Source organism: Mercurialis annua, linkage group LG5 (genome assembly GCF_937616625.2).
Source record: "Mercurialis annua linkage group LG5, ddMerAnnu1.2, whole genome shotgun sequence".
NCBI lineage: Eukaryota > Viridiplantae > Streptophyta > Magnoliopsida > Malpighiales > Euphorbiaceae > Mercurialis > Mercurialis annua.
In genome coordinates, this window is record NC_065574.1 from 46,229,248 (window position 1) to 46,256,897 (window position 27,650).

A 27,650-nucleotide genomic window follows, 5' to 3' on the forward strand; every position below is an offset into this window, starting at 1 on the left:
GTTCATACACTAACTTGTAATAAAATTTTGTTTAAACACTATTTTGTTATTTTTAAAAAAGTTCACACACCTAAGTTATATTAAACCCTATAATTTATTAATACATAAGGTATGAATAATCACTAAAATGAAAAGTAAATATTAAATTTTCAAAAAAGCCAACTCTTGTTTTTTTTTTTAGTTTTAATTTATCGGTCAGTTAGATTTTAATAAATTATTGCACCATTCAACATGATTCTTCATACTTATTTAATCTACATTCTAATGAAATTCATAAAAAAGGCAAAATTTAAACAAAAAACATCAAAACAACTTACATTATTTACTATAAAGGACGTAGATTAAATGATAACCTCTCATGTTCATTTAAACGTGAGAGTACATTTACGTAACTATTCTGTATCCGATACGTAGAAAAGCCTTCAAGCTATCTCTTTTTATGCTAAATGATGATAACATGGATTTACATATGCAAAATGGAAAGCTTAAGCAACTCGGTATTGTTTCAAAAAGACTTAAAAAAACAAACTAAAAACCAACTCAGTAAACAACACCAACAAAGCATTAAGATGCGGACATGGAAAACAAAACCCAGTAACAGGTCACATATTTGAGTGTCCAACTCGGACTTGAACTCGATGCCATGAAGTGTTCAGTATCCCTCGCAGGTTCCATATTTCTTGCACAGATTCAGGTTGGACATTAGCTGCCGAATCCACCTGTGCATGAAGAGAAAAGGAAAATCATGCATTGCAAACTTCTAGATAAAATGATGAATACGCAATTAAAGTTCCCACTTTCCGTCATTTTTACTTGTCAATTTTAGAGCTAAGAATCAAATACACCAGAAATTCTGAAAACTGCAAGGATTATTCATCTAACTACGCTCATGTTAAAGTTTTTAGCTTCAAACTACTTTTCAGCTCTGGCCTTACACTATTATAGAGAAGAGCCTATGTTGCACAGAAATGAAATCGTTGAATCGGGAAACAGCAAAATGATTCTTTTTACAAAAATAAATTATAAATTTCAGAAATTTAGAAATGTTTCTGGAAACAGAGAGCAAAAAGTCGAAATGTAACAATCGACAAGTTATTATGCAACATAGAGAAGAGGCTAGAGCACAAGACATTGTGACACTTACTAGGCCTGGAATAATCAGCGTTATGTTGCATGGACACAAAAAATCATTGAATCGGGAGAAATGATACTTTTTACAGAAGTAAAATTTCAGAAATGTTTGTGGAAACAGAAACCAAGAAGTCGAAATGTAATAATCGACAAGTTTCTATGCAAGATAGAGAAGAGCATCAGACATTGTGACACTTACCAGGCCTCGAATAATCAGTGTTACGTTGCATGGAAACAAAATCATTGAATCGGGAAACGGCGAAACGATACTTCTTACAAAAATAAAATTTCAGAAATGTTTCTGGAAACAGAAACCAAAAAGTCGAAATGTTATAATCAACAAGTTTCTATGTAGCATAGAGGAGCATAAGACATTGTGACACTTACTAGGCCTCGAATAATCAGTGTTCATAGAACCTACCTACATATGTTATTGATACCTTTAAATTCACATAATTTATAGGGATAATTACTATCATCCCTAAGCTGTGTCAAAATATTTATTTTCCCCTTTATTTTAGAAAATCACTATTTTTCCCCTGCATTTAAGTTATATGATACCTAAGTCAATGACTAACTAAGAAAAAAGAAATACCTAAATGTCGAGGAGGAAATAATAATTTTAAAAATGCATGGAAAACAATAATTTTTACATAACTTAAAGGAGATAATAGTAATTATTCCTAATTTATGTGCATAAATATGTAAAGTTCAACCATGCGTTGAATGTCAAGGATGTCTTCAAGGTTCTAAGAGTGAAAAAGTGAGCAATGAAGGGATAGTTATAGACAAATACGTACTGCTTTTGCAACTATCTCTGTGCTATGAGACACGTCAACTGTGACCTCAAACAATACCCATGCCCATTTGTCACTCTTCGTCTCATCTGAGATGTAAGGGACACCAGGCTTCTGGTGCCTAGAAGCTTCCACCCAACTTTTGCCACCATCAACAGACACATCTACTCTCTCTATACCGCGGCCTCCTCCTGATGCTGCATATCCACTCACCTTAACCTGCAATATGAATTGAGAAAGGAAGATCAAGGCCACACCAATAAAAAAACACAATCTGGATTAGGACCATCTGTGCACCTCTCAGCTCAAAAGAGCTATCCGTGAAAAATATGAACTAGGTTTGTTAAGAGAAACAATCTAGAATGACAAAGTGAAAACATATCAAGACAATATATCTTCAAGGAATAAACCAGACATATTTACGATTTGATAAATAAGAAGAAAACAAAGGAATGGGAGGCACAAGATTGTGAATGGAACAGTGGAAACACATGAAATTTAAGGGATCAATCTAATGTTGAACTAGAAGAATAATGCTTCAGGTCTTCATTTGTATATAGTACCCAAATCAGATAAGAATTTTGGAACTGAATGGAAAAGTAGTGCACAAATCCATGATTATTGGCTATTGCACAGGTAACAACCATTTAATCATTCAAGCAGCTTTACATTACTGTAATGTAAAAAAAAAGGAGAAACTATTGTTTCAATTACATATAAGTGCAAGTCATAATTGAAACTAAATAACATGTCAAAAAGTCCAACAGAAAATGAGAAGGATTTCGAATAGAAGATAGAACTTACCTTTCCAGGCTTTACTGCAGTGACATCTTCTAATGAACAAATTGCACACTGTTAATTAACAATCCACGTGCGTGAGTCAATATTTTTTTTTTTGATAATAGCAAAAGTGGAAAATGAGAGATTATGATTCAATTAGTTAAAGCAATCCATTATTCTGCTTTACAAAAAGAAAAGTACAAGCAGATAACAGTCATCCACTTTCCCTCGGTTCTTGGGGACTTGGGGTTAGTTATAATCTATTGCATTATTCATATCCAATTGGTTTCATAAAATAATTCATAAAGTTATTCAAGTTGGATATATTATGTCCCTGATAGATTCTTCTATATTACAAATACATCTTTAAGAATCAAAAATTCATAAAAGACTCAGAAGAATAAAACTGATGACCAGCAAAGCATATATTTCTTTATATATGATATGTGCAATAAAAAGAAATTAGTTTATAATCTTTTCCAGCATTGCAAAGCCAATCAGGAAACGATTTGGCTAAACTAGAGCAAGTTGGATATGTCGAAAGACATGGAGGATTCATGTGAATAAAATTATGCTTTGGGTGGCAGGAACAAGGCTATTAGCAGGGTAATTGAATCCATTGATACCGAGGTCTTTGAAATTTAAGGTTTGCCCCTGCAATTATAGCTTATGAGCTTTTTTTACTGGGTTCCAAAAGAGTGGCTTTAGCTTATAGTGAAAGCAATTAATGATTAGAGAGGTTAATTCATTTCATTCATTCCTTTTCAAATATTTTAAATTAATGATACTGTTAAGACAATAACTTATACTGTACATAGCATTTCATACAATTTAGAAGAAAAAATCATCTTATTTTATCTAAAAATATAAATTAAGATCTTTGCACCGTTACCAAGTACATACCTGGACAGGAAAATCCATTTGTGGCCTCCTAGTAGACCAATCAATGTTGTCCCAATTCACTGATGGGGGAAACATTTTGTAGTCCTTTTGCATAAAGAAGCCCTGAAGATGGAAAAATAAGTGTAGCCATAGTATACTAAGAAGGGCTGTGTGAGGATAGGAGGAAAAAGGAAGTGATTTTTATTAAAGACGCATAGCTTTGTTCTTGTTTACAGAATAAGTCACTTTTATTGGATAAGTCTCCAGGTCTAGGATCATATAATATACGCACTATGTGACCTAAAGCCATCAAAGCTGTGGAAATAAGGCCTAATCAGAAAGTAGGATAAATTTCCCTACCTGACATTCTTCAGCAATTATGTTAATGGACTCCAACCATTTGACAGAACGTGCACCTATAACACCTGGAACAATCCCTCGTAATGGATAACCATGATCCCTGTTAAGAGGCTTCGGCATGATTACAAGATAGTGAGTTAAAACAGCATTAAAAAATTATTTTCCAGGAAAAGTCTAAGCAAAAATAAAAGATCAGGAACATGAAAGTAGATTATTTCTAATAATCCAAATCATACACAAACCAGGTGAAAATTTAAAAGCTCCTTTTACCAGAGAATGGAAGAAACTATCTACACAAAGTAACTGCAAAGTGCTCAAAAAGCAGTTTCCAAACTGTAGCAGCAGAAACGCATTGGAAAAAGCATAACTAACTTAGGTAATTAGTACTAAACCGTATTAAGGACAAGCAACAGACAATTATGAATAAATAGTTGCTTCAATATTGTTGTTAATAGAATGAAACTAGTATTATTTAACCCTACCAATTTGCTAGTAGAGTTGTTTATACCAATAGAAACACCACCCATAATGACTGCAATACATATTGAATATATCAAAATAATTAAATCCGAGCAACATGTAGTGCAATTAAGGCTACTCTGCTTACCTCCCCATTCATCTCATAAGCAATTAAAACATCAGCCTCAGGATTGGTGGCCTGACTAAGCGGAATTGATGCCTTATAAGGGCCTCCATTTTCCTCCTATAGTTTGATACAAGAATGGAACATTGTGTAAGACCCTTTGTTAAACCACAAAGATTTTCAAACAGATGGAAATGTCTTGAAAGGTGCTCATTACACCTGGTTAAATACCTTACACTTATCAATGCTTACAAATTCTACATGTTTTCCTCCTGATTTTGTTGTACTTGAAAACTTGGATATGCCAACAAGCTCAAGCACATCCGCTAACTTTGCACCGCCCCATACAGCTGATCACAATTTGAGAATTAGACGGACAATATCACATAGCTGAGCTAAGAAAGCTAAATTGGATAAAAAGTTATGGTAGAACACAAGATGGTGGCTATTTGCTCTCCCCCACTTGTCTAATTTTGCTCCAAAAATTAAAATACATGTTTCAGCAATAAACCATATTGCAATTGATTAGGGGTTAGTAAGGTTATGCTAACTCTCCTCACACACAAAACCCCACTACAAAAGTTCTCTTTTTCCTTTTCTTTTATTTTAGATTAGCATGTGCAACAATGTAAAGTGTTGTGATCACAGTACTCAAACTATTTACAGAAAATTTGAAACAATTCCACAAGGTAATCAGTTTTTCTCAGCGTGCCAGAAGATAATTTTAAAAAAGTTGGATTTCGCATGTCCCGTGCATCAGAAGAAATCAAAGTTAATCAAGGAACCAAAAACGATAGAAGCAAACCATTCCCTAGAGCAGAAATATCCCAGCCAACGCCCCTTACTTTTTGGACATCACTCATAGCAGTCCTTCTGTTACCAGCACACTGCAGTTCACAAAAGCACACAGAGAGTGTTATTGCTATTTAGCTAACAAAGCTGAATGTCTCTGTTACACCACACAAGCTAGAGGCAGTCATTCCTTTATTAGAAAATCTGGATCCAGCTATATATGGCGACACGAAAAAGCCGTGTAGTGCAGGAGACAGCCACTCGACCCTCTCACTTCATTTGAGATCGAACCAAACAAACTCCATGCATCTAATTAAATGTATAAGCACCCTGGAACAAACCTGCAAGGTGGCAGCAACATTGTATTTTGGAAGCTTCCTGCCAATTATCATAGCAACATAAATTCCTTATCCAAATACGGTTATAACATACGCAAAAGACACCCATAACTCACCGTATATCTTTCATGAATAGTTCTTTGGGTTTCTCAATCAGGCCGCAAAAGGAAACCGAATATCTGCTTAAAGAATAGGCGGCTGCATCAGTTAACAATGAACAATTTCAAGATGTAATAAAAAAAGAAACGGAAAAAAATCGAGCTTATAACCTTTCTATGTCATCAACTACAGGGATGGGTCCATGATTTCTCTTGTAGAACAATTCCACCGGTGTGACATAAGAGTCAGCCAAGACAGAACGAGGTGGCTCAGCATTAAAAGGTTGCTGAAGCAAAGATAAAACAGAATATGATACAGAGACAGTAAATAATATATGATTGAAGTATAATTATAAGCCATTTCATAAGCTGATAATATCCAATCCCTGAAATTCTAATAAAACACAATAAAATTTAAGAAATGAAATCATAGATTGGCATAAAACTCAATTAATGATTAAAAATGACGAAAACTCAATAAAAAACAATAATCAAGCAAGTAACGAGTGAAATCATAAACCAGACATTAAATGATTGAAAATTAGATGAAGAAAAAAACCTTAGAATTGATTTTGAGAGAAGGATGGCGAAGTGGTTCCTGAGAGTAATCGGACGGTCCTTTAATTCCGGGCATTTTTGTGACGGCACCGATGAACTTAATGAATGAGGGAAGAGCCTGTTCAGAATTTGATGTTGGTAATAGCTATTAGCTAGCTAATTAGATCTCTTTGGTACTGACGCTATTTTTTTTTTTTTTTGGCGTGAAGTGAACAGGGTGATGGGCGTGGTTCATGATCGTTAAACCGAATTAGGTCCGGCTGGTTCAAGAAAACAAAAACCGGTAAAAAAATGTTACTATGATCCGGTTGATTTACTAATAATATAATGGTATAAAAAAATAGGTTCGGTTGATTCACACATATATTATCCGGTTTGAACTGATATAATGGGGATCGAGCACAACAAGAAGGAGCTCCGCTTGAATCCCTAACGCATACTAAAGTAGAGTAAACGGATCGGACGACATGTGCATCGGAGCAATACATTTGAATTTAAACTCAAATTGTAAATTAGATAGTGTGGCCTAATGATGAGAGCTCTTTCTCATGAGTTGGAAGTCTTATTTTCAAGTTTCCACAACATCTTAATAGTTTAAATCTTGATTATCATATATGGCAAAAAAAAAAATCTAAATTGTATACTATATTTTAATTTACGAAATTAATTGATTTTTTTATTTCTTATACTTTTAATTGAAAATTAATTCAAATATTTATACAAATAATAGAGTTGAATCAAATTTAAACTTCAATTAGTTTATTAACTACGGCTATGAACTTTTAAAATAAAATTCGATTAAACCTTGAACGAGTTCGAATTTAAATATTTTATTAAATTTGAAGTTTTTAAAATACATGTTTATCAAATTTAAATCGAGTTTGAATTTCAATTATTTCATGCCTAATGGCTAAAAAACACCTGACTTTTTAGTTCATTTTCAATCTTATTGTGACATTGAAAACTGGTCAATTTTATTCTATTTAGTATTTTCTCGTTTCGATTGCACTCTTAACATTAAAATTGGCCATTTTCTGATAAAAATTCAGAAAGATCTTTAAATCGACTTTTTTGTATTATATTGATCTTTTTTGAAGAATATGTTTGAATTTTTTTTAATAAAAAATTCAATTTAATACTTAAGGATAAAATTAAAATGAAAAAATACTAAATAAAATAAAATTGACCAGTTTTTAATGTCAAATTAGGATTAAAAGGAGTTAAAATCTCAGGTGTTTTTAAAACATTATGTCATTATTTTATCCAATTTAAGCTAGAACTTTTAAGATGAAACTGCATCAAATTCACTCTCCAACCACGTGGTATCAATTGGAATTTTGGGAAATGACTCTGGATTCCACGGCGGACACAAACTTTAATGACAATGACAACCCCATTATTTGTGAAGTATATGAACAACGTCCACATATTATTTTATAAGCTAAATAGATATGGTAGGCTGTGGTGTTTTTTAGGCTTGATTGATGATATGTATGATTATTTCAATTTATATTTTAACCGGAAAAAGACAATGAAAGCACTTATAACAATATCTTGAGGCCGTTACCATATAAATTTCAGTGGCTACAAGCAAAAATGCATATCAAAACAGTCATGTGAAACTCATGCTCTTGCAGGCAGCTACGCTAAACACGATATCTGTAAACAAATTTTTCAATATTGTCCAAATAGAATCCTTACGAGAGGGGCCGGTTTCCAACTATGAAACGACATTTTTAGACCTTTTATATTCAGACTAATCTCTATTCGAACCTGGTTGGTCCTTTGCAGGAGGTATTTTAAAAGACTATATACATGTGTACGGTTCAAATCGCAACCTCACTTAAATTAGAAGAGCGCTTTACCAACTCACTTGCGCCTTGACGTTAGAACTTTTATTGTTTTCAAATGTTGTGGAGTACACAAATCACTGATTTATATCATTCTTTAAAGGGAAATTAATCATCCCCCACATGCATAGATAAATCTAACTGAATAAATAAACAAATTAGGTGTTGAAATTGTTTATTGTTCATTTGGGTCCCTTAGCTACTAGACAGGTCATGATGGATATGGAACCAGAACAACACACAAGAAACTTGATAAAGACGTTAGGCTCAGTCCCAAAGACCAGCCTCAGTAAGTCCCTGACCCAGTACACAGCTAAAACCGAATTGACTCCAGACAAGTCAATAGAGCGCCGTGATCCCATGAAATCAGAGAGACAGCTAGAAGAACAATCATACCTGTTGGATACACCACCAGAATAGTACACAAGACCCACACAAGTGGCGTTGGTCATTGACTCAGAGACATGTCTGAAGTCACTGACTCAGAGACACATGTCCGAAGTCACTGACTCAGTACGCAATGTTACCAGAAGACCAGATAACGCCCTTATCCCATGAAATCAGGGATAAGGATGGATTTTACCTAATCTCAACAAGAAGATGAACTCAAATCAGTAACAAGACTCATACTACAACATAATGACTATCTATTATATATTAATGGATCTAGGTCAGGTAAAAGACACCTTAATTACTTATATTCACTCAAAACTCTTATGAATTTAGTCTATCTAACTTAGGCATCGGAGGGTGTTCGAGCCAACACCGGCTCGAATCCTTCTAACCTATCTTTTCTGTGTAGATTGAAGATAAAACTCATACCGGCCACATCAAGATCGGATCCAGCATCACCGGAACCATCATTTGGCGCCGTCTGTGGGAACGATAATTCGTTCTTGAATAAATTTAATTTTGGTTCTCGGTGATGGACAACCATAAAAAAAAGATTGGAAGTGACGAGTGAAAATAAACAAATTAGAGCATAAGTGGCTATCAAAAGTAATATATGAAGCTGCCAAATCAAGGAAGTTTATTTGATCCGAACATCTTCATCTCTCTGTGTCGTAGAAGGAATAGTTACCGTGTACCAGACGCAGACACCAGTGCAACATACAAAAACGAACAGATAAGTTTTTCCTTTTATATCACTAGTATTCAAAGTGGCTATCTTATGATGCTTGTAAGATAATGTTTAATCGTATCGATATTATAGATCTAGTAAATTATAAAAATGAATGTAGCGGGATCAAAGAAAAAACATTACTTTATTGTATTGGAGTTAAAATTTACTTGTTGAATCATTTTTACTGAAGTTTGCAATGATTTAAATGCTGCTTAATGGAATTTCAGAAGAAAAACCACTGTGAAAGACAAACTACTGTGACAGCCGGAAGAGAAACCACTGTGACAGTCATAAGAGAAACTACTGTGACACTCGGAAAAGAAACAAATGTACCAGTCAGTAGAAAAACCACTATACTAGTGAGAAAAAAAGAGAAGGGCACCAACGAAAAGAACCAACAGACGATTAATCCCAGGCACATATGTATATTGACGAAGTCCCAAGCGTAGACGCAGATCCTAGGCGAAGACGTAGATCCCATGCTCAGACACAAAGATGTTACGAAAAGAACCGACAGACGATTAATCCTAGGCACATATGTATATTGACAAAGTCCCAGGCATAGACGTAGATCCTAGGCGCAGACGCAGATCCCAGGCTCAGACACAAAAAGAACCGACATACGATTAATCCCAGACACATATGTAGATTGACGAAGTCCCAAGAGTAGACGCAGATCCTAGGCGCAGACGTAGATCCCAGGCTCAGACACAAAGATGTTACGAAAAGAACCGACAGACGATTAATCCCAGGCACATATGTATATTGACAAAGTCCCAGGCATAGACGTAGATCCTAGACGCAGACGCAGATCCCAGGCTCAGACACAAAAAGAACCGACATACGATTACTCCCAGACACATATGTAGATTGACGAAGTCCCAAGAGTAGACGCAGATCCTAGGCGCAGACGTAGATCCCAGGCTCAGACACAAAGATGTTACGAAAAGAACCGACAGACGATTAATCCCAGGCACATATGTATATTGACAAAGTCCCAGGCATAGACGTAGATCCTAGACGCAGACGCAGATCCCAGGCTCAGACACAAAAAGAACCGACATACGATTACTCCCAGACACATATGTAGATTGACGAAGTCCCAAGAGTAGACGCAGATCCTAGGCGCAGACGTAGATCCCAGGCTCAGACACAAAGATGTTACGAAAAGAACCGATAGACGATTAATCCCAGGCACATATGTATATTGACAAAGTCCCAGGCATAGACGTAGATCCTAGGCGCAGACGCAGATCCCAGGCTCAAACGCAAAGATGTTACGAAAAGAACCGACACACAATTAATCCCGGGCACAAATATAGATTGACAAAGTCCCAAGCATATATCCAAATCTTAGGCGTAGACGCAGATCCCAGACGCAGAGATGTTATGAAAAGAACCAACGGGAGAGTAATCCCAGGCACAGATGTAGATTGACAAAGTCCCAAGCATATTTCCAGATCTTAGGCGTAGACGCAGATCCCAGGCGCAGAGATGTTATGAAAAGAACCAACAGACGAGTAATCCCAGGCACAGATGTAGTTTGACAAAGTCCCTGAACACGAAGAAAAGGCTTCATCTCCACTCGCAAAAGAAAGAACAACATCATTGTTGTAAAAGACGTTGAAGGTACATAGACTATCCTTTCAATTAAAAATGAAACTTTATGTAGAAGAGTACTAACGAACATGCAACAATAGAAGTAGAAATCAAAAATTCACAACTCGCCCAACCAAGTTTTGGGACAGTTTCAAGCAAAAGACTTTCCTCAGAGTCAAAGTGTACAGGAGGCAGATAACCAAGCAGGACCATTAAAGGCACCATACAAAGATCGAAACCAAAGCACATCGAAGGCAGACGACTAAAGTACCACAATACCCGATTCATTGAAGGATTTCTCCATCGAAAGAACCGTCCCACTTGAAGGACAATTTATAGAAGGACAACTCCACCAGAAAGACCATCCACCCGAAGGATTGCTCCATCGAAAGAATCGTCCTACTCGAAGCACTATATTACTAGAAGAACATTTCCACTTGAAGGATCACCTCGTTGAAAGAACCATCCCACATGAAGGACTATTCTACTAGAATGGCAGCACCACTAGAAGAACCATTTTACTCGAAGTACGGCGGACGCAGTCAATAGTCCCAAAGAATGTAAAAGTACCTTGTTACTTTGGGTAGTGTATTCTATCTCAAAAGACTTCGGCGGGAGGACTGCGACTCTTCTCTGCGCCATCTCCACAAGAAGACTCCATGGCATCGCCAACAAAATCAGAGGAAGGATGTAGACTAACGGATCCGTGAAACATGAAAATTGTTATGAAATAAAGGGGCCGGTTCTAATTAACGTAAGAGCCCCAAAATGAAAGAACAAGAGAAGTGTTGTCCCACGAGGCAGCATGAAGAATATTCAAAAGCTAGCTAAAAATGAAAGACGAAACACACGGTCTAACCACACTATCCTCTGGAAGGGTCGCTCCCACCTTTGGACTAACAGTGTCGGGGACAAATGATTACTCCTCTCTCGGAGAATCCTCTACACAATCACGAAGTAAAAAGGCTACGGGCCTAGACGAAGTTCTCCTCTGGCAGGGTCGCTCCCTCCTTTGGACTAACAACACCAAATGCATTGATTTTCTCTTCATCAGGAGAATCTTCAAACTTTATCACTTTTCGATGCCTCCAAAAAAAAGCTAGTCACAGCCTTATGACACAGACGCATGACATAGTCAACAGTTTGATTCTTTACGAATAAAGAAAAAGCAAGACGCATTCATAAAAAGCACGTAATTGTTCTCCGAAAAGGGAGAGTCTACCACAAAGACCCCCCTAAAGAAAAGTACAAAAAAAGAAGTACTACCTCACAAGGTAGCACCAAAACAAAGTAAAAGAAAGCTAGCAACATGTCCTACATACGGCCTACACCTTTTCCTCTAGAAGGTTTGCTCCCTTCTTTGGACCAATAGCATCTCCTTCAGGAAGTGAATCTTCGACTGGGTCCACGTCACCCAGCTCCTTGTCTAACACACTGGACCCAGTCCCATAAGTAACACCAGTAAAAGGAAGGATTGTCTCAAGTACAGTCAACGACTCAGAGGTGAAGAAGGCAACCACGCTTTATTCGCAGCAACCTTGGCCGCAACGCGCTGACCCAACGAAGTTAAAATCCAAGAAACCAGACTCACAAATATAAAAGAAAACACCTAAAGCAATGAAAGAAGCAAGATGAGTCGAGATCATGAAATCAGAGGAAACAAAGATGAAATAATTGAATGAGGAAAAAGTAGAAAAAAAGCATTTAAGAGGAAGCACCTAGAAAACCGTTAAGCGGTTACCTACGCAAAACGTGGCGACCTGGCAGAGGTATAAGGAATTTCAAAAATCGAAATTTTGAAAATTCAAAAACTAAAGAAGCAATTAAAGCCTAACAGAGCAGATTAGTATCACAGTTCGGCCCAAGAACGAGCTTCTTAGAAGCAGGTGGGTCGAGAACCAAGCCCAATTGGAAGCTAAACAAACAAGCATAAATACTTGAAGACATGTTTCTCGGGAGGGACTAATGATGGATATGGAACCAGAACAACACACAAGAAACTTGATAAAGACGTTAGGCTCAGTCCCAAAGACCAGCCTCAGTAAGTCCCTGACCCAGTACACAGCTAAAACTGAATTGACTCCAGACAAGTCAATAGAGCGCCGTGATCCCATGAAATCAGAGAGACAGCTAGAAGAACAATCATACCTGTTGGATACACCACCAGAATAGTACACAAGACCCACACAAGTGGCGTTGGTCATTGACTCAGAGACATGTCTGAAGTCACTGACTCAGAGACACATGTCCGAAGTCACTGACTCAGTACGCAATGTTACCAGAAGACCAGATAACGCCCTTATCCCATGAAATCAGGGATAAGGATGGATTTTACCTAATCTCAACAAGAAGATGAACTCAAATCAGTAACAAGACTCATACTACAACATAATGACTATCTATTATATATTAATGGATCTAGGTCAGGTAAAAGACACCTTAATTACTTATATTCACTCAAAACTCTTATGAATTTAGTCTATCTAACTTAGGCATCGGAGGGTGTTCGAGCCAACACCGGCTCGAATCCTTCTAACATATCTTTTCTGTGTAGATTGAAGATAAAACTCATACCGGCCACATCAAGACCGGATCCAGCATCACCGGAACCATCAGGTCAAAATTGCAACAATTTGCAAGAAGCTTCTCAGTTGCTACTATTTCTACTCTATTATAGAGCCAAGTCAACCCATCAAAACACATTACACCCAGATTTTCGGTTTTTTCTTCATTTTTCTCGAGCTAGAAAATGCATCAGACAGTGATTTTCTTGCTGTTTCTCTTCATCCAATCAGCATTTTCAGCAGGTATAACTCATACTACATTCCAATCTTCATTAACCAGTTTACTTTCTTTTTGTTATGATTTATATTCAGCAGCATACTCATCTTAGTTTTCATTTTCAGATCTCCTGCAGAACTCCGATTTTGAAACTCCGCCACTGAATGTGCCTAAAAATTCAACTCCCCCGTTCCAGTTACTGTCCGAAAACAGCACGATTCCAGGATGGTCATTTGAAGGAACAGTCGTGTATGTCACTGCCGGTAAGACTGTACCATTGCCGGGAAATGGTCATGCCATACAGCTGGTTCAGGATAGCCAGATCAACCAAACTTTTATAGCTACGGGTGATTACTTGCATTACCTGCTTACTTTCGCGCTTGCTCCGGGCGGACAGAATTGTTCGAATAACGGTAGCATTGGGGTTTCAGCACCGGATAGCCATGCGGATTTCGTGTATAAACAACGTTACGGAAAGGAAGGATGGGAGAGCTATGGTGTTTACTTAGGTAGTTGGGAACAGCAAGAATCTGTAAACCTTGTCATTCAGAGTCAAGAAACGGACTCTGATGTTAATTCCACTTGTTGGCCGGTAATCGACAAGCTTTTTATCAAAGCCGTTGAAACACTTGCTCCAGGAAATGGTAAGCATCAATCTGCAATTCTCTGTGTTCCTGTTTAATCATTATGCATTGTTTCAAAACTCATGGCTGCACTATGTTGCTCGGAAATAGAAAACGCCGAAACATAATAACGGCCAAACTATCTTTTTTACAAGAATAGTTTATCAAAATAGAGTTTCAGAGTTTGAGTCTCATTTCCGAACACGGAAATGAGACTCTAAAACATAAAATTTCGACAAGTTTCCGTGCAACATTGCTTGACAGTAATGAGTTTTTTCCTGGCAGAATTCTATTGCTAATCTATTAATATGCAGATAACCTATTGTTGAATGGAGGATTTGAAGTTGGCCCAGAGTTTATGCCTAATTCTACTGAAGGAATCCTACTGGAATCAGCACCTAGTCCTGTACTGTCAGCATTACGACAATGGTCTATCACAGGAACAGTTAAGTATATAAACTCCGAAAACTACTTTGTTCCTCAAGGCAACGCTGCTGTCGAATTTGTTTCTGGAGTTTCATCCGGCGTGCAAACAGCAATAACAGTCAAAGAAGGTCCGCCGTATAGCTTAGAGTTCAGTCTTGGAGATGCCAATGATTCATGTGAGGGGAACTTTGTAGTAGGGGCTCGGGCAGGACCAGCAGCGCAGAATTTTACTCTGCAGAGTAATGGAACCGGTTCAGCCAAGAATGTGTCTATGGTTTTCAAGGCAGATTCAATTACAGCTTCTATCAGTTTTGTCAGCTATACCACCACCCAAACAAAGGATGGTATATTTTGCGGTCCGGTGATTGACAACGTAGTTTTACGCGCTTCTCGTGGAATAAAATCAGCAGCGAAGTGGACAGTTTTGATTCCTCTGCTATTCCTGGTGGTAGTCATTTTATGATAAACGGGTAACGATTTAACCAGTTTTGTAATTTCAATTTCAGCATTTTATTTAAGGAATCTTTTCAGTTTACCAGAAATGATAAGTACCGATTTATCTTTTGAAGTAAAATAAAGACAGGCCTCTTGTCAAACCAATTACATAGGCTCTTCACGCATGTATATATTCACTCAGCCATCACTCCTAGACCTAAGACAGCAACAAAACAATAAAGAAATATTACCCACTAAACCAAAAAATGGTGAAGTAAAATAATAACCAACTTGTATGAGGAATTTAATCAAACACTTGGCATGCATTTATGCGATCAGGTAGTAGACCGAAATATAAATAAAGGAGCAAAGTGGGACTGTTTTTAGGACAAAATTGTTAGATAATAACGTTAAACGACATTTCTCATTGGCCCGCTTAGTAAACTAATTATCTTACCTTCTGTTTTCTAGCGGGATGGGAAAAAACACCGGCTGAAACCGAAAAATCCAACTAAAAATATGATTAACCAATTCCATAATTTAGATTATAGTTTTGTTTTTTCTTTGTCAAAATATATAAAATGCCGCTACAGCTTTGTAATCTTTGTTAAGTTACAAAATTTTAACAAGGCTTAATCACCAGAAAAACCCCCACTTTTTAGCCTCTTTTCAAATGCACCCTGACGTTGCAATTTTGTCAGTTGCACCCTAATTCGCATTTTTGGTTTTCAATTCCACCCTCAAGTACTAAATTGATTTCTTTTTTATTTACAAAAAGTTAAAATAAATCATCTATTTTTAACTTTTTATGTGGAAAAGAGTTCAAACAAGTATTTTATAAAGGTTTTTATGATTTTTTTCCTAGTGAAAAAAGTTCAATTTAATTTTGAGGGTGGAATTGAAACTCAAAGGTGCGAATTAGGTGAAACTGACAAAATTGCAACGTTAGGGTGCAACTGAAAAAGGGGTTAAAAGGTGAGGGTTTTTTTGGTGATTAAGCCTTTTAACAATAATATAGTGATATCTCAAAACTCTTTGATAAAAAATAATTTTTATTCCTAAAAAAAAATTGTTGTGTGTTGAAGGGCGCAATCTATAAAATAAAAAATTACAAAACTATAAAAAAAATCATTTTTTTTAAATACGCTCTAAATCCAAAAATAACATCTTTATTTAAAATTAATCAAAAAGCATATAAAAAATTGAAAAAATTGCTTTACTTGTTTTCTCAAGTCCTCAAACGGATGAAAGTTTAGGAATCAGATAAATTAAAAATATAAAGTTCAGGAACTAAATAAGATAAAATAGAAGTTTAGGGATATAAACTATATACGTAAAGTTAAGAGATCAAATTGAAGTTTAAGAATCAGATAAACTAAAAATATAAAGTTAAAGGACTTTAAAATGTATAATCCCTTAAATTATTACTAAAATTCAACTTTTCCAGTTAAATCGATAAAATTCAGTTGCATTAAAGTTTTTAATTCTTTTTTGTTTTTAATTTGGACCGGTCACAATAATTTAGTGAAATCAGTTCGCTAGATTCAATTTATTCAATTACTAGTGTGGAGGCTATAACTTTTTTTATCTTCGTAATGCAAATTATTTAGTCAATATTTTATTACTTCAAATTTAAAAATCATGAAACATTCTTAGGTAGATTTAGTCCACCACGTTATCTGTAAATTAAACCTATCATATTATGATATACCATTGAAATATCATAATATTACTATTTAAAAGTGCAAAAAAATAATAAACAAAATTATAATGATGCCACTATTTTAATAACGTGTCATAATGTGATAAGTTAGTGTACGGATGACGTGATAGGCTAAATCTACCTAAGAATCTTTACAAAATCATTCAATTTGAGATAATAATAATATTTGCACTTGAGCACTTAGCCTAGTTGATAAGGGCGCAAGACTCTGTGTGCGTGTGAGGTCTGGGTTCAACCCCGACTCTCTCCAGCTTGATATAGTCTGCTTTAAATAAATTAAAATTGATAGTAATAATTAATTTTTGCTAATTTCCGCTAACATCTAATCTAGTGTAATTTTATATTTGATAAAGAAACAATATTTAAATAGTAAACTAATTTGATTATTATGGTCGGTTGTGATTTTGTTCAAAGTCTATTAAACTTTGAATTACAAACAAGAAAAAAAAAAACGCATACCTTTCACCACTTGAATTACATAATGTTCAAGTTATATTTTTAAATTCATAAGCTTGGAACGAGAACTAGATTAAAGTTTTAATTAATTAAAAGTGGACCGAAGGCATTAGAGGATAACTAAAGGTTGTTTGATGATTGGATTAAAACTCACATTTTGATTTCATCAAGTTATTGGATTTAACCTTTTCTTTATCATAATTGAATTTAACCTTTTCTATTATCATAATTGAATTTAACCTTTTTACCTACCGCTTAAGAAAGAAAGAAATGGAATGGGAGTCTTTTTCTGTGTTTGAAAATAAAAAATGCTGAAATGTAGAATTGAAATCATAAAATGATGTTGACAAAAACAATGTCTTTGTATATCCTAAAACAATAAATTTCATCTTTTAAATAAATTTTCATAGGTAAGAATAGATATTAATAAAAAAAGAATCGATATTAAATCTTCAAGTTGAATTAAAAAAAATTGCATCATACAAAAGAAAATATTTCGTAAATATTTTTTTCAAAAACTTATTTTCTTGTGCAATACAACTTTAAATATCTCTAATCCAACTTTTAAATAGAGCGTAATCCAACCATATAAAATAAATCAACTCCAAATTAATTTTATAATTTTTTATATATTATAATTTTAACATTATTATTATATATGTAAAGTTTCAATATTTATATTTCTATAAAAATTCTTTTGTTAATAGAATATATATTGGAGCTAGACTATTGATCAAACATTGACTCTTCGATAATAAAATTATTCTAGTCGAGAAGTACGTAAATTGAATTTAAGCATAAATTTAAGTTATAAATGTTCCTAAATGTGAATAGTAATTATAGAATTTGAAAATTTAAATTTCAATAATCGGATTTGAATGGGACTAAGAAAAGATTATAAAATAATATACAATAATTATTAAGTCTCGGGCAAATATTTTTAATGTTAATATTTACGAAATAATTTTAGAAAGCTATCATATAAATTTCATGAAATACAGACGTAGTTTATTTTATCAAGTAGGACTAATCGAGACCCAATATATTGTTAAAATAATTTAGAAAATAAAATATAAGTCCGTGTCAATAAAATTATATTTTTATTTATTTTATATTTTATTGGATTTTTGTATAAAATACTGTAAATTTTAAAATTAGTTCCTGTTTAAACTATGGACGGCTAATTAAAAAATTGGGTTAAAGTATAAGTTTGAGCTACTAATAAATAGCACTTGGCCATTTAAGTATATAAGAGGAATATAAAATCAAAATGGGTACATAGACCATTTGTTTCATTTCTTCCTCTCTTATTTCTTCTGTTGCGAACTTTGAGGCGGAAAAATTAGAGTTTCGCGTTTCGATCCGATTTCTCAATTCCACTTTAATTTTTTTAATAATCTACATGTATACGAAGTAACAATCGTGAATTTAATTTGGATTATAATTAAGTTTATAATTTGGATTTTGTATAACCTCAGGATTGTCTAAGATGGGAGGAGAGCTTGTTCCTGCCAATATTATGTAATGTGTAATGGCTGATCATCAGCTTGCTTTTAATTAAAAGTCCTACCGTTCCTAAAAAAAGTAGTAGTAGTTGTATCGAATCAATCAAATTCGTATCGATTCGACGATTAAATTACAAGATTAGATTGTTTTGATTGTCGTTTAGTGGTCGGAGTGGAAAAATCGAGGCGGAGCAGGTCGGATAGCCCCGTGGAGTGCCTATGGGTGTGCGAGACGCATAGCCAAAGCCCAGCGGACGCACAGCTCAGTTGTGCGAACACATAGTCTGTGCGACACGCATGATTGTTTTGATGGCACAAAGCTTATTGGGCTCCTAAGGAGCTTCATTTTGATAAAACAAAGTAGGTGGGTGAGAAGAGACTTCTACAACTCAATAAACTTGATGAATTCCAGTTAACGGCATACGAGAATGCCAAACTCTACAAGAAAAAGACGAAGAGATGACACGATGCTCATATTACCTTTGAAAGCTTCACAATAGGGAGTTGAGTTTTTCTTTTCAACTCAAGATTGAGGTTATTTTTAGGAGAATTTAAGTCTCGGTGGAGTGTGCCATGTAGAATCCGAAATGTTTCGAGCATGTGGTAGTTGAGCTTGAGGATTCAAAGGGGGAAAGCTTCAAAGTGAATGGGCAACTTATAATCTCTACTTTGGTTCGCTGACCGATGAGTTTCAAGAGAAAATTTCTCTCCTTAAATTCCTTTAAACTCAGGTTAAGGTCGAGCTAGCGACCATAAATTAGGAATTTTCTTTATTTTTCTTGCGTTTGAATTTTAGTTTAGGTCTTATTTAATTTGGTGAATTTTACGTTTATTTTTGTTAATTTTAATTGAGCGGGTTAATCCGGGTGTTTAGTGTTTGTGTTGTGTAGTTTTTAGCGGTTTAAAGCGGATTTTTGAGACACAAAAGTCCCGTTGCATTCGCACCACCTATGGATTGACCGCTCCGGTTATTTCAAAAGTATGGGAGCACTAACAGCTAGTGTACCAGATACGGTGCAAGTACTCCAGGGAGAGTTGGAGCATGGTGGTGCGATCGTATCATACTGTTTATTTAAAAAAATGGATCTTACACTTCATCATCTCCACCTTCTTCCCCAAAACACAAATCGCTTTTTTATCTACACATAACCAAATTTCTGATAAATTCCCCACTACATTCCTTTCATATTTCTTGCAAAAAATCCTTCCAAACTCACTCGCCCAACATAAAATCTTCACTTTCTCACAATATTCAACACTTATTACTTCTAGTTTCACCAAAATCAATCAAAATCCATAAAACCCATTTTCTCTCTCAAGATTCAATAATAGCTCTCATAATCAAAAAATACATATACGAGAAAAATCCATACTCAAGAGGATGAAGAGGATGGTTTGGCCTTGTCTCAACGGGGGGAAGTGTACTAGGAAAAATACTATAATACCCAAGCTATCCATAAGGAGAGCGGAAAATGTGGCGGCTTCTATCGTTATTCGACGGCCGAACATTGCTAATTGAATAAATACTGTCTTTTCAATTATTGTTGAGGCTCATTTTGAATGGTTTGAATTAATTGAGGATAAGGAGTTTTATTGAAGTCAAAGGATTACATAGAGAAAATTAAGATAGTCCTAATCTTTTGGTTGATGTTGAAAGGCATTTGAGAACTTGGGAGTTATTTAGGTTGAATCAAATTTCGCATGCAGCGTATAAGTCTTTAATTTGTGAATTTTTTATTACAACGCGAGAGGTGGGAGATGCGGATTTTGCGGTGTTACCGTGAAGGATATTGAAAAATTCTTCAGTGGCACCGAATTGGTCTCTTTTCGGGATGAGGAATTCCAGATTGAGGAAATTGCCCACGGATTATGATTTTAACGCAATTTGGAGGGAGCTCATGGGACAAGTAAAGTATGTGAAAAGCCAAGTTAAAACGGGTATGATTAAGGATTTGTCTATTCTAGTGTGCTATAAACGGTATTGTGTTTTGGCGTGTGGGAAGAAAGAAATTTATAAGGTTAATAATTAGAATTTGTGGCTCCTTAATTGTTTGTTACACTCGAAAGCGATTCAAGTCAACATGATTTTTAGAACTATCTCCATGCTTCAAGGAATGTCGTATCCACTGGATAGAGATATGGTAATTGGTATGTGGTTCATCATTTTGCACATAATGGAAGGGCATTGAGTCTATACCCAAACTATAATTGATGTTATGGAATCGGTGGAGCTGAAAAGGCTTGATCTGTATCATTTGAAGCATGATGCCCTTTTGGACCATAGGTATTGAGTAAAGTCATAGTACTCGAGAGATGTTTCTACGGATGAATCTTAAGTGATTCAGTTGTTTGTCTGATCTTAAATTGATCTTTCATACTTGTTAGGTTTCAAAAGCACTGGTCTGGTATAGACCGATAGGTCGGATTCGTATCAATTATAATTTTATATTTTTTGTATATGACTTATAGTAAAATTACATATTTAATTAAGTAATAAAAATAAATACAATCTGCATATTTTTTATTATTTATATTATATTATTAATGTGCGTGTTTATTTAAATACAATTTTAATTTTTATATTAATTTTTTGATATTTTTGATTTAATTAACTAAAATTTAGTTACCTTATTTTGTTGGATAAATGTCATTCTTTCGATTTTTCTCGTTTATGTTCATATTTTTTAAATTTTAGTTTTTCAATTATTATTTTTAATTGTAGCCAATTATCTAAATCGAGAAAAAAATTTAATATATAATTTATATTATTTCAATTTATATTTTTATCATAATAAATTTTAAATAAAATAATATGAGAAAGTAAAATAAGGATTAATTGCAAATTAATACACAAATTTTATCCTAATTTGCAATTACAACACAAACTTTAAAACTTGACAAATTGGTACACCGATTTTCATTTTTTGGCGAATTGATACACCGAACTGGAAAAATATTAACGTGGACATTGTCATATAAAGCCACGTGTTGTTGTATGATTGGTCGGTGTTCTAATTTGTCAAAAAAAATGAAAGTTGGTGTATTAAATTGCCAAGTTTCAAGGTTCGTGTTGTAATTGTAAATTAGGATAAAGTTCGTGTATCAATTTACAATTAACCCGTAAAATAATAAATGTATGAAAGTTGACAACATATTTGCATAATCCGTCCTTAAATAAAGAGAAAAAAGAAAAGAAAAGCAAAAGAAAGCGAGAGAAAAAGAGTAAGAAGCAGACAAAGGAATAGATAGTCGGCGCCCTCTTGTCTTCGCCGACCAATCATAACGTCCCTTTCTAAATCTTTACCAATTTCAATTTTAATTTTATTTTCTTCTTCTTCTTCTTCTTCTTCTTGCTCTATAAAACCCTAATTTTATTTAACCTTTTCCTGTTTCTTCCGGCTTCCGTTAACTTCATCGGATATATTTTTTCGAAATTCGGGAAGTTACCGTCGCTATTCTAATCCGCAATTTCTGATTTAGTAAGAATAGTATTGGAATGATGAGTGAGCAAACGTCGACTGTGGTAGTTGATGATGTGGTTATCGGCAGTGGTGGCGGTGGTGATAAAGATAAGGAGAAGAAGAAAAATAAGCGGCGATCTAACCGCCGATCGAAGCAGAACTCTCCTAATTTAGGTATTACGTTCTACTCTTATTTACTGATTTGTTTGTTTTAATTACTTTTTCATGATAATCATTGAAATCCTAAGCAAGCTGTTTGTTTCTGAATTAATGGATTCATATGTTTGGAATTTTTCTGTCTTTTTTTTCTTTTTTTGTAATGTTATTTTTGTCTTTTAGTCTTTGGTTTCTGTTATTATAGTTTGTATTTCCTTTGAGTATCTTAAGTATTAACAGTTTCATTTTGTTAATACTCTGATCTTATAAAACTGACTATTTTGTGCTTCTCTGTTTAATTGACTATTTTTAGTGAATGGAGGAGAGTTGTCACAATCAAGTGGAAATGGAGCCAATAAAACAAAGAATTATACTTCGTCTATCGGTTATGTTTCATCTGGGCAGCCGGATTTTGATGCTTTCAGTTCCCTGCCAACTATGCATATAAATGGCCACGTTGAACAACCCCTTTTACCATCTGAGTTTATTGATGGAAAGGCATTCTCAAACTCTTGTCATGAACCAATATTGGGTAGTCAATTTATCCAGCTTGATGGTAATACTAATTTTCGAGCTAAATGTTTTGCTCCTCACTGGTCCATTGATTCTGTTAACGACGCGATAAAGGTTTGTTTGCTGATTGAATTTGATTACAATTCTTTTCTGCCAGGTTTTTAATTACGTTTGGTATCTCATTTTTTTTTACTTGCTCTCTTTGATATTTTGGCAGAAAGGGGATGTGTTTAAAACAGTTTTCCGTGTAAATGCTCACAATAGAACTGAGGTATTTTCTTTATTAATTCAGTAATGTTTTTTCTTCTCTTCTTTATTTTAAGCTCTTAGTCAGTAGTTGTTGCTCATTAGTTTGCACATACTGTTTGTTGCAGGCATACTGTAAAATTGAGGGTGTATCCACAGATGTACTCATTAGTGGACTTGCTGCACAAAACAGAGCTGTAAGTCTGGAGTTTGAGGATTTTTAATTTTCCACATTTGCTCTTAGTTTTTAGATCAATTTCTTCTTGAGTAGTTAGACAGTGTCATGTCTTTGCATTCTAATAAGATTCTTGATTAGTCTATACTCCATAGTAGCAATAAATATTCATGTTGAAGCTTTATAGTGACACTACATTCACTTTGAATGGGATGCATTTTTCTAATGGTTTGAAATCATAATTTTCCACCTATAGGTGGAAGGGGACATAGTGGTTATCAAGGTTGATCCATTGGTAGCCTGGAATAAGATGAAAGGGTCAAATGGTCTATCAGACAATAGGTCACTTTGCAATCCAGCAGCAGAATCCAGTGAAATAGCTAGTGGAAGCTGCAAAGATAAAAATAAAGTGGAAATTGGCAATGAATATAGTGACTCTGGAAGTTCCTCTGCTCAGAAGGCAATTCATTATGAGTATAGTTCTTGTGATATTGAAGCTGTTCACCAGGATCTATTCGGTCAAGTGGGTTATAATTTTGTAAATGGGAATCATCACCCATCTACTTCAGGTTCCCCACATTTTTGTCCTATGGAGAAAAATGAAGCTGTTGATGGCCTGGACAGGCTATGCACCATTGTTAATTCACACCCCTCGAAACGACCAACCGGTAGGGTGGTGGCCATCCTTGAAAGATCTCCTCGTCGTAATTCCATTGTTGGTTTTTTAAATATTAAGCAGTGGTTTTACTACAGGGAGTGTTGTAAAATAGATGCAAAGAAGAACAAAAAAATTTCATTGATCTCTGATTATGAGTACATCCAACTTACACCCACTGATCCAAAATTTCCAAAGATGATGGTCCTTATCAGTAGCTTGCCTAATTCCATAAAGAAAAGATTGGAGAAAGGAGATGAAACAGTTGAGATGGAGCTGGTGGCTGCACAGATAGATATTTGGGATGAAGATAGTCCTTTTCCAAAAGCACATATCTCTCATATTCTTGGGCGGGGTAGTGAAATGGAGCCAAGAATAAGCGCAATTTTATATGAAAATGCAATTTGTTGTTCTGATTTTTCACCTGAATCTTTGTCTTGCATACCGTGTGATCCTTGGGAGGTGCCACCAGAGGAAATCAAACAACGAAAAGATCTTAGAAGTTTATGCATATTTACCATCGATCCTTCCACTGCAACCGATTTAGATGATGCTCTATCGTTTGAAAGGCTGCCCAATGGCACTCTCAGAGTTGGTGTTCACATTGCTGATGTATCGTATTTTGTTTTGCCTGATACAGTCCTTGATAAAGAAGCTCAGTTTCGATCAGCAACTGTCTACATGACGCGAAAGAAATTACCCATGTTGCCTCCACTTCTTTCTGAGAATTTAGGCTCGCTCAATCCTGGCGTAGATAGACTTGCATTTTCTATTTTGTGGGAGTTGAATAGTTCTGGAGATGTCATAGATCGTTGGATGGGCCGCACTGTGATACACTCTTGCTGCAAGCTTTCTTATCAACATGCCCAGGACATCGTCGATGGGGTTACTACTGAGGATGCACTTAATACATGTGGAGAGGGCCTGCCACAGTTGCATGGCTCATTCAAGTGGCCAGATGTTTTAAGTTCTGTCAAGTGTCTCTATGAAATTTCAAAGACTATAAGGGAGAAGAGGTTTAATGATGGGGCCCTACAGCTTGAGAGTTCCAAAATTAGTTTTTTATTTGATGAAGATGGAATCCCGTATGATACTATACTTTGTGAGCAGAAGAAATCCAACTTTCTTGTTGAAGAATTTATGCTTTTGGCAAATAGGACAACTGCAGAAGTTATATCTAGAGCTTTCCCCGATAGTGCACTACTGCGGAGGCATCCTGAACCTATTATGCGAAAACTAAGAGAATTTGAAGCTTTTTGTTGCAAGCATGGTTTGGATTTGGACACTTCTTCTTCTGGTAACCTTCATTTGTCATTGGAGAGCATCAGAGGAAAGCTTAAGGATGATTCTGTGTTGTCTGATATTCTGATGTCCTATGCTTCAAGACCAATGCAATTGGCAACTTACTTTTGCAGTGGTGTCATGAAAGATAAAATGAGTGAATGGGGCCATTATGCCCTTAATGTTCCTCTTTACACGCATTTCACTTCTCCTTTGCGTCGATATCCTGATATCGTTGTACATCGGACATTGGCTGCAGTCATAGAAGCAGAGGAGTTGTATATGAGCAGCAGAATCATCTTGCCAAATATGAGAGCGGGAGAGAAAGTTAGAAGGTGTTTCACTGGTATTAATTTTGATAAAGATGCTGCAGATTCCATTGAAGGCCGGGAAGCATTATCAGTTGCAGCATCCAAGTTTAAAATACCGTGCACAGAATCACTTGCAGATGTTGCTGCTTACTGTAATGAGAGAAAGCTGGCCAGTAGGCATGTCAAGGATGGCTGTGATAAACTGTACATGTGGATTGTGCTTAAGAAGAAAGAGGTATATTCCTGGTCTCAGTGTCATACTTATGTGCATTTTAATTGGTTTTGCTGCATGTATGGTATGCAGCTGCAGGTAATGGGATATTTGAATAGTCTAAGGCCCATTTGGATTAGCAGTTGCTAGGATAAAACTGGTACTTGTTGCATTTTTCTGTATATGGTGTCAGAACTTCAGGTTTTATCTTTTCTTTTGCAGGTTTTATTGTCGGATGCCAGAGTTATGGCTCTTGGGCCAAGGTTTATGTCCGTTTATATCCAAAAATTAGCTGTAAGTAAATGACCTATTATTGTGCCATATCAGGTTGCTTAATTATTTTCTCTCTAACTGATGGATGCGGTGTCTTCAGATTGAACGACGGATTTATTATGAGGAAGTTGAAGGCTTGGTCGTGGAATGGCTTGAGGCTACATCAACATTGGTGTTAAATTTATGTTCATACACACGTGCAGTTAGAAGATCTGGTTCTGGTTTTTATAAGGAACTCAGTGCGTTTGCATTGGTAGTAAGTCCATGCAGTCTGAATGTGGAATCTGATGTGGTCAGAGAGAGTGCTAAGGAGTCCGAGAATGTATATCCTATTTCTGATGCCAATATCGATCCTGTAGTTTTCCCTGTTACTGTTGGTCTTCTATCAACAATTCCTGTAGCGCTTCATGCAGTTGGTGGGGATGATGGGCCGATTGATATTGCGGTGAGGCTATATGTGAGCTCATATTTTAGCTAAAGTGTGATGTATGAGCTTACATATGGAACTTGGCAGATCCAAGTTTTGCGAGATCTGCTGTAGATAAGAAGGGTAGTGTATAGTTGAAATAGTTAGATAGAGAAAATCTGCGCATAAGAAATGACCTATATTTTCAAGTCTGTTTTGCGCATGTGCTGCTGGAACCTGTGGTTGAAGGTTTAGATATGAAGCTTGAATGGAAATGGCCCTTGTTTTTGTAGGCCAGTTTCCATGGAATCAAAAACTCCAGCAGAGATGCTCTGTTTTTCTCCTGTGGCTGTAATGTGATGGGAACTGATGCGTGCATCCCAATAAGTTTTAATTTTGGGATGCTGGTTTATCAGTCTCGTTACTTGTCTACTTGGAGAATTGCGATATGTTGGTTGGACCATCTGGGTTGAGTAAATAAATGATTTCTGGCTTGGAAGAATGATAAAGAGCCATTTGCTTCCTTTCAAGGACAAGTATAGACTATTTGGTTTTCATCTTTCATGTTTATACACTACTTGAAATGGAAGTATTTTCTAAAGAATACAATTTCTGATTTTAAGTATTTGGGTTTATGTTTTATGACTTGTTGAATTTCATGACTTTTATGTACTAATGCTCATTGAATATATCTATGGCAATCAAATGATAATTGTTCACTTAGAGCATCTTCAAATATCATTTCTTAAGATTATTATTTATCTGTCTCGATATTTTAAAAATTCTGAAGAAGATGATATCAGCAATAGCATGGTACAGAGTTTTAATCGCTCTTGCAAAAGCATCTGCTCACATCGGCGACTTTGTACAGCTTCTTGTTTTCATTCACCGGTGCACTCCTATTCAGGTTCTCTCTTGTCTGTAATTTTTCCTTCTTTTGATTTAGAATATGCTGTCATTTCATCCTAATTTTTAATATAGCTTATTTGCTTGATTAGTGGAAGTATATAATTACTTTCGTAGTTCCTATGTATTTGAAGACATTTTTGCATATGATATTTGACCTTAGTTTCAGTACAAATAAAGTGAACGAAGCTGCATGCATGGTAATCAAGTTTATGT

General features: G+C 35.4%; 3 protein-coding genes across 3 annotated transcripts; 2 read left to right on the forward strand and 1 right to left on the reverse strand.

Moving 5' to 3' along the window:
• Positions 1 to 337: 337 nt before the first annotated feature.
• On the reverse strand, positions 338 to 6,507 carry LOC126681272 (sulfite oxidase). The gene is made up of 12 exons (XM_050376782.2): positions 6,321 to 6,507; positions 5,933 to 6,048; positions 5,780 to 5,842; positions 5,667 to 5,703; positions 5,339 to 5,420; positions 4,765 to 4,883; positions 4,558 to 4,653; positions 3,951 to 4,061; positions 3,612 to 3,713; positions 2,733 to 2,780; positions 1,932 to 2,147; positions 338 to 719 (listed from the first exon to the last, which is right to left on the reverse strand). The coding sequence occupies exons 1-12, from the start codon at positions 6,393 to 6,395 to the stop codon at positions 603 to 605; spliced, it is 1,182 nt and encodes a 393-aa protein (XP_050232739.1). The 5' UTR covers positions 6,396 to 6,507; the 3' UTR covers positions 338 to 602.
• A 7,014-nt stretch (positions 6,508 to 13,521) lies between these two features.
• Positions 13,522 to 15,293, forward strand: LOC126683103 (protein DUF642 L-GALACTONO-1,4-LACTONE-RESPONSIVE GENE 2). The gene is made up of 3 exons (XM_050378938.2): positions 13,522 to 13,698; positions 13,798 to 14,316; positions 14,610 to 15,293. The coding sequence occupies exons 1-3, from the start codon at positions 13,641 to 13,643 to the stop codon at positions 15,182 to 15,184; spliced, it is 1,152 nt and encodes a 383-aa protein (XP_050234895.1). The 5' UTR covers positions 13,522 to 13,640; the 3' UTR covers positions 15,185 to 15,293.
• Positions 15,294 to 22,036: 6,743 nt separating this feature from the next.
• On the forward strand, positions 22,037 to 27,251 carry LOC126682199 (DIS3-like exonuclease 2). Its single transcript, XM_050377795.1, has 7 exons — positions 22,037 to 22,475; positions 22,771 to 23,084; positions 23,188 to 23,241; positions 23,345 to 23,413; positions 23,648 to 25,873; positions 26,072 to 26,143; positions 26,223 to 27,251. Exons 1-7 carry the CDS (start codon positions 22,337 to 22,339, stop codon positions 26,598 to 26,600), a joined length of 3,252 nt encoding a protein of 1,083 aa, XP_050233752.1. The 5' UTR covers positions 22,037 to 22,336; the 3' UTR covers positions 26,601 to 27,251.
• The last annotated feature ends 399 nt before the right edge of the window (positions 27,252 to 27,650 follow it).

Bases quoted from the DNA above. Each gene is read 5' to 3' on its own strand.
- LOC126683103 (XM_050378938.2), top strand. From the start codon at position 13,641: ATGCATCAGACAGTGATTTTCTTGCTGTTTCTCTTCATCCAATCAGCA. The intron at 13,699-13,797 runs GTATAACTCATA...TTTCATTTTCAG, and splicing joins CCAATCAGCATTTTCAGCAG to ATCTCCTGCAGAACTCCGAT. The intron at 14,317-14,609 runs GTAAGCATCAAT...ATTAATATGCAG, and splicing joins AACACTTGCTCCAGGAAATG to ATAACCTATTGTTGAATGGA.
- LOC126681272 (XM_050376782.2), bottom strand. From the start codon at position 6,395: ATGCCCGGAATTAAAGGACCGTCCGATTACTCTCAGGAACCACTTCGC. The intron at 5,704-5,779 runs GTGAGTTATGGG...GATAATTGGCAG, and splicing joins CTATTCATGAAAGATATACG to GAAGCTTCCAAAATACAATG. The intron at 2,781-3,611 runs GTATGTACTTGG...GTTAATTAACAG, and splicing joins AAATGGATTTTCCTGTCCAG to TGTGCAATTTGTTCATTAGA.
- LOC126682199 (XM_050377795.1), top strand. From the start codon at position 22,337: ATGATGAGTGAGCAAACGTCGACTGTGGTAGTTGATGATGTGGTTATC. The intron at 23,085-23,187 runs GTTTGTTTGCTG...ATATTTTGGCAG, and splicing joins CTGTTAACGACGCGATAAAG to AAAGGGGATGTGTTTAAAAC. The intron at 26,144-26,222 runs GTAAGTAAATGA...CGGTGTCTTCAG, and splicing joins TTTATATCCAAAAATTAGCT to ATTGAACGACGGATTTATTA.